The 12,318-nt window shown below is 41.3% G+C and overlaps 1 protein-coding gene across 1 annotated transcript; it reads left to right on the top strand.

The window, feature by feature from the left end:
- Positions 1-265: 265 nt before the first annotated feature.
- GATA1 (GATA binding protein 1 (globin transcription factor 1)) lies at positions 266-7,720 on the top strand. Its single transcript, XM_006902909.1, has 6 exons — positions 266-364; positions 4,371-4,609; positions 5,070-5,447; positions 5,552-5,697; positions 6,556-6,681; positions 7,348-7,720. The coding sequence occupies exons 2-6, from the start codon at positions 4,390-4,392 to the stop codon at positions 7,717-7,719; spliced, it is 1,242 nt and encodes a 413-aa protein (XP_006902971.1). The 5' UTR covers positions 266-364; positions 4,371-4,389; the 3' UTR covers position 7,720.
- Positions 7,721-12,318: the final 4,598 nt, after the last annotated feature.

The following is a 12,318-nucleotide window of genomic DNA, read 5'->3' as shown; positions in this document are numbered from 1 at the left end:
GGGAAGTCATAAAACTGTATCTACTATTTTCAGGTTATCTCATTTCAATTCATTTCACTTGGTCAGATGTTAAATTTCATAGGAGTCCAAGCAACCACTACAGAATGGATAGTTGGGTCAGAGAGAATCCCCAGGGACCAACCATAAAGTACTCTGCAAGTAGGGAGCCCACCCCTCCACCAGGATGCCCCACCTACTGGGGCACCAACCACTCCCTGAAGGAGGGAGGAGGGAGGAGAGAGAGGTGAGAGAGGAAGGGAGCCCTCAAAGGCCAAGGCTAGCCAAGCTATCTCCTGGGATCACATCAAGCTTGAGCTCACCACATCCCCAGAGGCAGCTGAACCCTCTATACTCACCAACCCAGGTCAGTGTGGGTCCTCAAAGAGCCTCAGCAAGGCAAATCCCAAGTCTGCTGTCCTAATCTCATAGCTATTCTTCTTGCTGGATCCAAATATCTGTTACTTCTGAATCTCTTCATAGCCCTTCAAAATCCACCCCTGTGTATCCAATCCCCATCTCTGCCTCAACTCTACTCCCTAAATCCAGCCTCTCTGCACTGACTCCTATCCATTCCTTCTATATAGTTCTATTCCCTTGATCCTTTAACTGTCCCCATCCCCATTTCCTAAGTCCCATCTTTGCTCTTTCTGCCTCAGTCTGATTTTCATTTAGACTTTTGTCTGAGTTCTCCTCAAAACCTCACTTTTGCTCCCTCAAATCCATTTCCAATCCCAAGCCTCTTGTCTGCTCCATGCAACATCCTATGACTCAAAATTCCCTCTCTAATCCCTTAAATTTCTCGCTGACCTTTCAAACTCTAGCTCTACCCTTTTGCCACCACCTCTGACTTTCAAATCCAATATTTATTCCTAATGACTTTTCTCTGATCCTCTCATTTTGCTCCCACAATCTCCTGCTTGTTTAACAAAATGTCTTTGTCACTTCAAATATTAAATTTACCCTCAAGAATCTCCATGAACCTTCATGTCTGCCTTCCTTAAACACTGTACTTGTCCCCAAAACATGTCTCTGTCCCCCAACACCTCATCTCTAGCCTCAAGCTTTTCTCTGTCCAAATTCTGTCTTCATTTCTCAAATTCTGTGTTTCTATGTGTTTCTGTCTGCCTAAACCTACCTCAGCACCTAAATTCCACTTATGTTCTAACAAAACCCTTGGGTCCTCTAAATTGTTCTATAATACTAAAAAATCCATCTCTGACCCCCAGGCTACATCTTCAACTTGTAATATTTAGCTCTGGGAGATGAACAATCTCCTCTTGTGTGACTTACAGCCTCTAAAAACCCACCGGAGGGTCAGCTATGACTCATTTCTGACTCAAAAGCAATAAGTTTGAGACTGAATTTTGATCAAACTTCACAAAAATTTCCAACTCCCTCTCTGCTTTCCCAGACAATTTCTGAACCCAAAATGTGTTTCTGAACATTCCGATTTGTCTCTGTTTTTAAAATTCCTATCTTATCTACTTCTCCCAAAATCCATGTCCACACTCTTAATTTCTCTCTGTTTGACTCCTCAAAGTCATATCTAACTCTCAAAGTCGGCCTCCAATCCTCCAAGACCCTAATCCTCCTATCTAAACTCCAGATACTACCTCTGTTCCATTCAGTCCCTAGGGAATCCTCCTTTGAGGACTGGGATAAGGTTTTTACCTGGGGTGTGGGGCTGGAGCTGAGGGAGAGGTAAGGGTGCCAGGTTGTTGTCTGCTACCATTGGAGCAGTACATACTCTAGTGGGGCAGTTGATAAGGAGCCTTCATATTCTTTAGCCTCAAGATAAGCTTTATCTCTGTCAGGAGAGTGATAACTTGGGGAAAGGGATGCCAGAACTCTGTTGTGGGAGGGGTGAGCAGCTCTGAGCCTGGCAAGGTGCTGAGTGCACAAGTTGGGGACAATGTTCATAGAGGGAGGTGAAAAGAGAATAAGATAAGAGAATAGTGGGAATAGAGATATGAGAAGAGAAAAAGATGGAAACAGAAAAAAGCAGAGGAAAAGAATCAACTACCGACATTAAGGGAGAGAAAAGGATAAAATAAATAAAAATAAAAATAAATAAAAATTAAAATTTTTTTTAAAAAGGATAGAAATAGAGTCAAAGAACAAGAAACAGAAAGGCCATAGTTAAGATAGTGCTGGAGACAAAGAGAGATCTAGGAACAGAGAAGAAAGGAGACAAAATAGAAATTCAGGAAGATAATTCCAGATAAAAAGAAAAATCCTGTAGAGACAGAGATTAACAAAGAATTAGAGACAAAGAAAAGAGAGATGAAGGTTGAAATGGAGAGATCACAGTGATATGCTCTCTCCAGTGAGAGCTAGTAAGAGACCCTAGAGTGGAGGGGAGGGTGGTAGATGTATTCACGAACAAATTTCCCCACCTCCCAAATCACCCTAACCCTGGGCCTAACTCTTAACCTGCCTGCACAATGGATCACATAAGTGGGCATTTTAAAGATGATCTAGTCTATTCCCTATCACTCTATTCTACAGGCATGGAAAGATTCACAAGGCCTGGAAACAGCAGGAGAAAAACTGGAACCCAGGTTTTTGCCTCCCTTCTTGGGTTGTGCGCAGTGGGGTGCAAGGACATGAGAATTGTGGAAAGAAGGCCAGAAAGTACAAAGAGAAAGAGAAGAGACAAACAGAAAGAGACAGAGTAGTGAGCACAGAAAGAGATAAAGGTGGAGACATACATAGCTATGTTCAGAGAGATAAGAGTGGAGACGGAAATAAAGAGACAAAAGAGCTATATCAAGATAATAAACTAAGAAAGAAAAAGAGACAGAGAAAGAGATAGGAACAACAACAAAAAGGTATAGTCAGAAATAAAGATGGAGAAAGACAATCAGAGAGAGAGAGAGAGAGATGGAAAAAGAAAGAAGAAAAAACATTAGACATTTATAAAGGTGCACAAAGAAAGTGGAAAATATATGTCGTAGAAGCATAGAAAGGGATGAGGAAAAAAGAGAATCAGACTTGAGAAGAAACAGAGTCAGGGAAAAAAGACACGTAGATAGAGAGGTAGAGAAAAAGATACAAATAGGAAAACAAAGAGACAAAGAGGACAACAAAGACTACACAGCAGTTTCACAGATCTCAGCTCAGCCTTTGCACTGCCCCCCATCTGATAAATGGAGGCCTGGGAATGGTGAGAACAGAAAGATCCTGAAAACAGAACTATAGCAAGGGAGTTAATAGAGGTAGAAGAAACACCTCCCACCAGATCTCTTGGAAGAAACCAGTGGCCTTGGAGTAATTTCCTAGTTAAGGATGGCAAAGATAAGCGGTAGGGGTACTGACCCTCCCATGGAACAGGGAGGAACTGAGAGGCCCCCCCTGTCTTCAGACCCAGCGGAGATGGGGGAGGGAAGACTCAAGCCGGAAACCATGGGGTTTCTAAGAAAGTCAGAAGATAAGATGCAATAGATAGGAATGAAGTTGAGGAATATAGGAAAGTGAACCCCAAAGTGGATGACTAAGGAGTTCAAGAAACCCTGCCTGAGGCTGCATCATTCCACCTTTATCCACACTCTTATGGAGGTGGGAGGGAATAGGGAAAGAAGGAAAATAAGAGGAAGTAGATGAGAAGAGGAGAAGTGAAGGAGAAAAGAGTGAAGAGAAAATGGAGACAGGTGAAAGATGAAAAAGGAAGGAAGGAAGGAAGGAAGGAAGGAAGGAAGGAAGGAAGGAAGGAAGGAAGGAAGGAAGGAGGAAAAGAGTAGAAGGATGGAGAAAAGGAGTAGTAAGAGAAAAGGGAAATAATAAGAGAAAGGGGAAGAGAAAGATGAGGTGGGTGAAAAAGCAGAGAGAAGAGAAAGTAAAAAAGAGGAGAAAGATAAAGAGGTGAAGAGAGAGAAAAAAGGTGGAGGGGAAAAAAGAGAAGGGGTAGAGGGGGAGAAAATAAAGCTGACTGAGAGAAGAAGATACACGAAGAGATGAGATGAGAAAAGGAGAGATAGAAAGGAGGAGGGAGTGAGGAGATAGAAGAGGACAAGAAGTAGAAGAGTAAAAACAATGGGAGAGAAGATGAAGAGGAGCAAGAAAAGAGATTAGAGGAGATAGAGGAGGGAAGGAGGAGCAGAAGGAAAGGAGGAAGAAAAGGGTATAGAAGTAGATAAAAGAAGGGAAAGGATGGAAAGTTGAGAAGATAGAGGAGAAGACATGGAAAGATAAAGGAGGAATGGGAGGGAAGATGAGAGAGAAAAAGGAAGATGGAGAGGAGGGTAACAGGATGTTGAAAAGAAAGAACTTGGGGAATGAGAAGATAGAAATAAAGAAGTGAAAAAGAGGAGGTGGAAAGAGGTGGGTGTAGGACCATTTCTGTTTTTGAGACTCCCTTCCTGTCTGCACAGGTCAAACTCCAAAGGCTCCATGGAGTTCCCTGGCCTGGGGGCCCTTGGGACCTCAGAGCCCCTACCTCAGTTTGTAGATCCTATCCTGGTGTCCTCAACATCAGAATCTGGGGTCTTCTTCCCCTCTGGGCCTGAAGGCTTGGACAGAGCAGCCTCCTCCACTGCTTCAAGCACTGCCACTGCTGCAGCTGCTGCACTGGCTTACTACAGGGATGCTGATGCCTACAGACATTCCCCAGGTAACTCCATTGTGGTGACTTTCTTAGCATAGACTAAATGCTATTAGGGTTGCCATGAGAGCTTTAACCAAGCCAGATTCTGGAGATAACTGTGGAGCCTTTTCATATAGACCTACCTGACATATTGAGAAGAAATATTAGAAGTCATAATGAGAAGAAATATTAGGGTGGCTGCCCTCGTTTTCAAGAGATTTATGGGACTCCAAATCCCAATAGTCATTTCTAAATCCCACTTAGAAATTATTGGATGTTATTGTGGTTGCCAGAATAAACCAGTAGAGGTCAGGACCCAAGAGTGACCCAATGACTGGCAACTGTCTTAGTAACCTGTTCTAGTGGAAAAGTTGGACACTTGGTCACTATGTTGGAGCTTTTGGGCACCACTGCATTCTGAAAGGCATGGTAGTGACCTACAACTGATATTTTCTTTACTCCCCACCCCCCATCCATCCCTCAACAGTTTTTCAGGTGTACCCATTGCTCAACTGTATGGAGGGGATTCCAGGGAATTCACCATATGCTGCTTGGGCCTATGGCAAAACAGGGCTCTATCCTGCCTCAACTGTGTGCCCTACCCGAGAGGAGTCCCCTTTCCAGGCCTCTGAAGATCCAGATGCGAAAGGAAACATCAGCTTCCTGGATACCTTAAAGACAGAGCGACTGAGTCCAGACCTCTTGACCCTGGGGTCTGCACTGCCTTCATCACTCTCTGTCCCCAACAGTGCTTATGGGGGTCCTGACTTTTCCAGTACCTTCTTCTCTCCCACTGGGAGTCCTCTCACTCCAGGGACCTATTCCTCCCCTAAGTTGCGTGGAACTCTGCCTCTGCCGCCCTGTGGTGAGATTCTCAAAAAGGGACATGGAGATTGAGGTGGGATGGGGCGGTCCAAGGCAGAGCTGAGCTGAACCTGGTTCCCTTTTCCCTTCTACTCACTCCATCAGAAGCCAGGGAGTGTGTAAACTGCGGAGCAACAGCCACTCCACTGTGGCGACGGGACAGGACCGGCCACTATCTATGTAATGCCTGTGGCCTCTATCACAAGATGAATGGGCAGAACCGGCCCCTCATTCGACCCAAGAAGCGCCTGGTAAGATTTCAGGCCTGCCTTACTTTATACAGGAACTACCGTTCTCACACTCTACAGGAATCCTTGCCTCATGCTTTGTGGGAATTACTGTCCTCACATTATAGAACATCAGATATATAGGAACTCTTATCCTCACACTTACAGGAATCTACTGTCCATAATTCTGTTTAGAAGCTCTGGTCTTAAACATCATACAGTAAGTAATTCTTGCCATTGTCCTACATAGGAAAACATTCTGTTATGCTGTATAGGAATCCCTTCCCTTCCCTCAAACGGGAATCTTTGTCCTCATCCTATAGAGAAAATCTTGAATTCATCCTGTAGAGGAACACTTGTCCCCATATATGAAATCCTGCATTTATCCATCTGTGTACAGGCACTCTTATCCCAAACTATCTTCTTATCCTATTCTTAGAGCCTTCAAATGCGAATTCTTGTCCTCAAACCCTACAGAAACCTCTGCCCTCATCCTATGTAAAAGTATTTTTATCCTTGACTTCACTTTGAAATCAACTTAGTGTGCACTTCAGAATAACTGGGGTCTAAATATTCTCCCTTAGATATAGCTTAATTGTACTTGGGTGCTCTCTGAGCATTAGAATTTTTTAACTCCTCAAGTGATATCAAAGTTGAGAGTAAATGATATTTATTCATCTCCATATAATGCAAATAAATCCTTATCTCACTAGGAAGCCCCATTTTTACCACACACAGAATCACCTCATTCTGTACAGACATCTCTTCTATGAGCCCTGCTTTCATTCTGACCTTCATCTCGAGTCCTTCTGACATACTGTGTGAGCCCTTTAGTCCCTACTTCTATCTCCACACTAATTTTCACATTCTCTCTTCTTTCAGATTGTCAGCAAGCGAGCAGGCACCCAGTGTACCAACTGCCAGACAACAACTACAACACTGTGGCGGAGAAATTCCAGTGGGGACCCTGTGTGCAATGCCTGTGGACTTTACTACAAGCTCCATCAAGTGAGTCCTCGCCCTTCTAAACCTTCCTTCTCTGCCTTCCCTGACCTCACATCATGTTACTCCTCTTCACTCTGCTCTTGCTCTGTCCTGAACATCCTCTTTCCCCTCATAATCCCTCTTCCCTTCCTTATCCCTTTCCGTCTTTTTTTCTTCCTCTCCCTTCTCTCTTACTTTCCTTCCCTATTGCTTCTGCCTCTTCTTCTATTTCTCTTTTTTCCTCTTATTATTTTCTCTCCTTCCTTCTCTATTAGTATCCTATCTTCCTTCCTTAATCTCCTCCCTCCCTTCCACTCTATCCTCTCTAATTCCTCTCTTTTGATCTCTTTTCCTTTCTCCAACTCCTATCTCCTTTCACCTTCCCCTTTCCCCATATTCAGTCATCATCTAACATCCATTCCTCTATTGAGCAGCTCCTATTGGTTTTAGAGGTTTTCACATACTCAGGACTTTACATTCTCAGAATTTATTAAGAAAATACCTGTACCATTCTGAGAGCATGTTCCTATTCCTTTAGTCAATTCCCTAAAATAAAAAAAAATAATTGAAAATTAAATTTTAAAAAATTAAATTTCAATTTTTAAAAAAGTGGGGTGGGATGTGCTTGGGTATAGACATAGCAAGGCAAAGGTCTAAAGTAAAAAACACCCATGGCCTCCCTTTTGACAGGTAAATCGGCCACTGACCATGAGGAAGGATGGTATTCAGACTCGAAATCGCAAGGCATCTGGAAAAGGGAAAAAGAAACGAGGATCGAGCCTGGGTAGTACAGTAGCAGTTGAAGGACCAACTGGTGGATTCATGGTGATGGCTGGAGGCAATGGTAGTGGAAATTGTGGTGAAATGGCCCCAGGCTTGACATTAGATTCATCTAGTACTACTCATCTTTACCAAGGCCTGGGTCCTGTGGTGTTGTCGGGGCCTGTTAGTCACCTCATGCCCTTCCCAGGACCTCTACTGGGTTCACCCACAAGTTCTTTCCCAACAGCTTCCATACCTTCCACCACCACTGCCACTGTGGTGGCTCCACTGAGCTCATGAGCGTGAAAGTGGTGTCCTAGCTCCATATAAGAATAGATGCCCTAGCCTACTACAATCTATACAATCCAACCCTCTGGGCCCCAGATCTGGACCTTCATATCTTTTGTACAATACTATGACCAAAGTCTTGAAACTGGAGGTGTAAATCTAAATATGACAAATAAATAGCAGTGTTGGGTAGTGTGTATGTCAGTGTATGTGATTATTTAATGAGTTTATGACTGCAATGTACAATTGAGTACAATTGAGGACAGTATGTATGAGGCTGTGTAGGCACCTATGACATTTAATGAGTACAGATTATGATGTATGATTGTAGCAGTCTGTGAAAAACTGCATGTATCCAGGTTATGTGATATGATACATGCATCCACACTATGGTGAGAAACAGTATGCAACTTGCCAATTGCATTATATAATTGTGACCAAGTATGATTGTAAGATGCAGAGATAGTATGTGATGTGGGATTGTACTTGTGTGATTATGCATGACTCTGGGTGATCTTTGAGACAGTGTGACAGCATATGTACTGAGTACAAGATGACCAATACATATTTTAGGAATGTTGAACAAGAATTAGGTATAATGGTATGTTAAATCATAACAGCATGACTGAGGAACCGTGTGTAAGAAAGCCTTTGTGAATCTGGTAATGCTAGTATTTATGTAAAAGCCTTACAAGCCTCTCTGTGTATATATGTGGGGAGGCAGTGGGGGAGACAAAGAGAGAAAAAGTAAATCATGTGATATACACCCATGTCACCATGCCTCTGAGTTGCTGATTATGTGAATAGCTTGTGGAAGTATCAAAATGTGTCATTTCAGTTGATGTAAATCAGGGAATCTCTAAAGATAAAGACATATTCAGGAAGGGAAAAGAGAGAAAAGGTGGGATTGGAATGGTAGCCTTCAAGATGATCTGAAGGCCAGTGCTGGGCAGTAGGCTTGTTGTCCATTTATCTTCCTGTTGCTCATCTCTTACCTTGTGCTAGCTTGTAGGCCTGTAGGAACTAGTAGAGAAAGGAAATTTGGAAGGCAAAAAGTCCAAGCCAACATAAAATTTCTTTAAAAAGAAAAAAAAAATTAAAAGTCCTCTGCAGGTAATATTTAGACCCTAATGGATAGGAAGTTCCCCATAATGCCAACTCTCCTCCTAAAATGTAAACTGCCTTTAAATTTAACAAACATTTACATGGGAGCAAACTTAGAGTCAGGTAATGTCTCAAGTCAGATAGGTTCAAAGGTTGTGTCTTTCTTTAACTTTCCTATTGCTGTCAAACTGGAACCAACTCACAGCTGACTCTCCAGCAGGTTTTCTGAGGCTCTAAATCACGAGAGGAAATTGACCATCTTTCTCCTATGGAGAGTTATTGGTGGATTCAAACTACCAGAAAAGTGTTGTCTCTGGGTTAGCAGCATAACGCGCTACAGATTATGCTGCAAAGCTCCCTAAGGGGTGGCAAGGCGCGGAGCCCAGCTGTCTGTAATATAGCCACTTCAGTAACGTGCTGCTTATCATGTCATTGTTCATTGTTGTTATGTATTATCAAGCCAGAGCAAAGCTGATCGACCCTCCAGAGGGTTTTCAGAGGCAGATAGGAGATTGCCTATCTTTCTCCCATGGAACAGTTAATGGATTCAAACTGTGTGCCTTCAGGTTGGCAGCCTTGTTCTGAGGGCTCACTGTGGATCAGACAGTAGGCTGGAAGGCATTTATCTGTTCATTGACAACTGAAGGGGGGAAAAATCAGAAGAAAATATATGCATACTTATCTTACTAATGAAAAAAAAATGAAGCACAGACATAGTACTGACCACACAGTTTAAGATTTTGAATAGAATGAACTACTTGCAAATTGGGTGCCTGTCACATTTAACTGGGTTGCTTCTCTTTACTGCTTTCTTATTCAGAGCCCCAGAGATGGGAATTGTGAGGTCCGTATATCCTGAACATGAAAAGACTTGTACCATGATCCAGTCCATATTATGGGTAAGAAGCAGTCTTCATATAAGCAATATACCTTTATCTGGTTACCACATTAGCAATCTTGAATAATTCACTGCAATATCACAGTAGTCTATGCTAGATACAGAGGTTGCCAAGGACTGCCCCAAATCTCTAAAGGCCTGCTGCTCCACAAAAGTCCTCCTTTTGAGGTTTTATACTAGGCTCTGTCCTTGTCTTGAGCAGAAATTTATCTCAGAATGTGTGCTATAAATGTGCCTAGTCATACCTTCTTCAGGAACCCCTATTCTCATGCTATATAAGAGCAGCTGTCCTAGGAATTAAGTTCTGAAATGTCAAGGGAACCGTAAGTGGCACAAGCAGTTAACATGCTTCAGTCCACCCAGAGGTACCTGATAAAAAAGGCCTGAAGATCTATTTTTAAAAATCAACCTCTGAAAACTATAGAACACAGTTCTACTCTAACACACATGGGGTCACTAAGAGTCAGAATCAACTCAACAACAACTGTACATTGTTTTGTTTTAATTTGTCTAATTATTAACAAGAAAGTAATCTTGATCCTGGATAGAAACATTGTCCCTAATGTTTTGTTATATGGCCTGTATACAAACCCCTTACCTTACCACAGTGAGCAATCTCTGAACTCACATTGGGAGTGCCTCTGTATTACCCCCTCCAGGAACATCTGACCTACACAAACCTTTGACGGCTGTATAGGGATTGTGACTTGCATTTGAACAGGAACTTCTATCTTCATACTTTACTGGAATTCTATCTTCTAAATAGCATTTTAAAAATATCTCGACTCCAAGCAATTTTCAGACTCTTCTGACATCTATTTTGGTTTTTTCTTTCTCCTCTGTCTTTTGCTCTCTTCATGAATTATATCCTTGATATAGATTCAACAACATATCCTGGTTCTTGTGGACTTATTTTCATTTTATTCTGCCTCAATTTGAACTTGCATGCGAGTAATTGGTGGTTTGACCCACAGTTTGCACCCAGCCTAGTTTTGACTGCTGATATTGAGCTTCTCCAATGATTTTTTCCACAGATTAGACAATTTGATTTCTACGTAGCCCATCTGGTGAGATCCATATGTAAAGTCATTTCTGTCTTTTTTAAAAGGTATTTTCAAAAAAATAAAACAAAAAGGTATTTGCAGTGAAGAAAGCACTGAAAAGAAAAAAAAAATCATTTTACTTCGTTTCATTTCCGTCACCAAGCCCATATTTTCCAATTACACTGCATATATGGTTAATTTCAGACTGCAAGATTTGGTAAAAATTCTCAATTTCTTCCTCTTCCAGATGTAGGAACATATATTTGAATAAAAGTCATGTTAATATAAAAGTTATAAAGTTAATAAAATATGTATAAAGTTAATAAAAGTTATATATCCTATAACTCATAACATTGTATTTAAGGATGGAACTTGAAATTGACTTTTTGACCATACTATTCTTCTGTTTTCATTTCCAGCGTAGTACACCATATCTGATTAAAAATGGCCAAAGCTAGAGCATCTCATTAATTAAGGCCTACTATGTTAATATTAATGTGTTCCATTTAACTTTTTACAATTTCCAGTTTACCAACATTCAAGCTACATACATTCCATTAAACGATGTTTGTCACCGTTTTTTCCTCTTTTCAACTAACTTCTGATCTGGTCTCTAATACCACACTACTAGTAACTATCTGCATTCCTTTACTGTTCACAGGGTTTTCAAAGGTTTCTTATTTAAGAAATGGATGGCCAATCCTGCTTCCTACTCTGTTTTAATCTGGGAGCTCTACTAAAATGAGCAAAACTTATGGCATTTGACACACTACTGGCACAGCTTTTAGTATCACAGTAACCCACAAGTTATCTCAGTACAGCAAACTGATAGACAAGTGATGTACCAATTAGAACAATGTTCTCCTCAAACACAACAAAGTGCCAATTTCATATGTACCTCTAATAGCAAATCAGTTTTCACACTGACTTTTAATCACAAAGGCTGGCCCACTGAATCCTGATTGGTTTAAACAAGAGGCTTCCAGCCCACAACTGATTGCTAATTCAATCAAAGCAACCAGCCAGTTTAACTAAATCAAACAACCAAATTAGCTTATGCCTGGCTGTTAATTAAATCACACAGTGGAATACAATATTACATTGAAAAACAAGGAACTCATGAAATATTATACAAAATAGTTGACCCTGGAGGACATTATGCTGAATGAAATCTTTTAGTCACAAAAGGATAAGTATTGCATAGTGTCACTGTTGTAAAATGGGACTGACATCAGGGTTGAGGGGAGACTGAGGAAGATGGGATAAATAATGTATGCTGCATTGAAACAGATGAGGGAGAGAACTATTTAAAAGGGATACATGATTAGGATTATTGTCATGACAGGAGTCCAGAATGAAGGCAGCATAGTGGAGTGGACATGGGAGGAGGGATTGTATAACAATGCAAGAATTTTTTTTTTTTACTTTTCAAAGAGAAGAGTGAATTGGGGGGAGGGGTGGACAGGGAGAAAAGTGCAACAAAGAATGAATGGAAATCCAAAGCATCTGTAAACTTTTACTAAAATTCATAATAAAAAATTTATTTTTACTAATTTAGAGATTTTA

Source organism: Elephantulus edwardii, unplaced genomic scaffold (assembly GCF_000299155.1).
Source record: "Elephantulus edwardii isolate Elephantulus edwardi_28Jun2011 unplaced genomic scaffold, EleEdw1.0 scaffold00470, whole genome shotgun sequence".
In the NCBI taxonomy this organism is placed as follows: Eukaryota; Metazoa; Chordata; class Mammalia; order Macroscelidea; family Macroscelididae; genus Elephantulus; species Elephantulus edwardii.
Note: the sequence above shows the minus strand (reverse complement) of the source record. Positions and strands in the feature narration are given on the sequence as shown.

Coding starts and splice junctions, on each gene's coding strand:
- GATA1 (XM_006902909.1), top strand. CDS start 4,390: ATGGAGTTCCCTGGCCTGGGGGCCCTTGGGACCTCAGAGCCCCTACCT. Junction 4,610..5,069: donor TGCCTACAGACATTCCCCAG/GTAACTCCATTG, acceptor ATCCCTCAACAG/TTTTTCAGGTGTACCCATTG. Junction 5,698..6,555: donor TTCGACCCAAGAAGCGCCTG/GTAAGATTTCAG, acceptor CTCTTCTTTCAG/ATTGTCAGCAAGCGAGCAGG.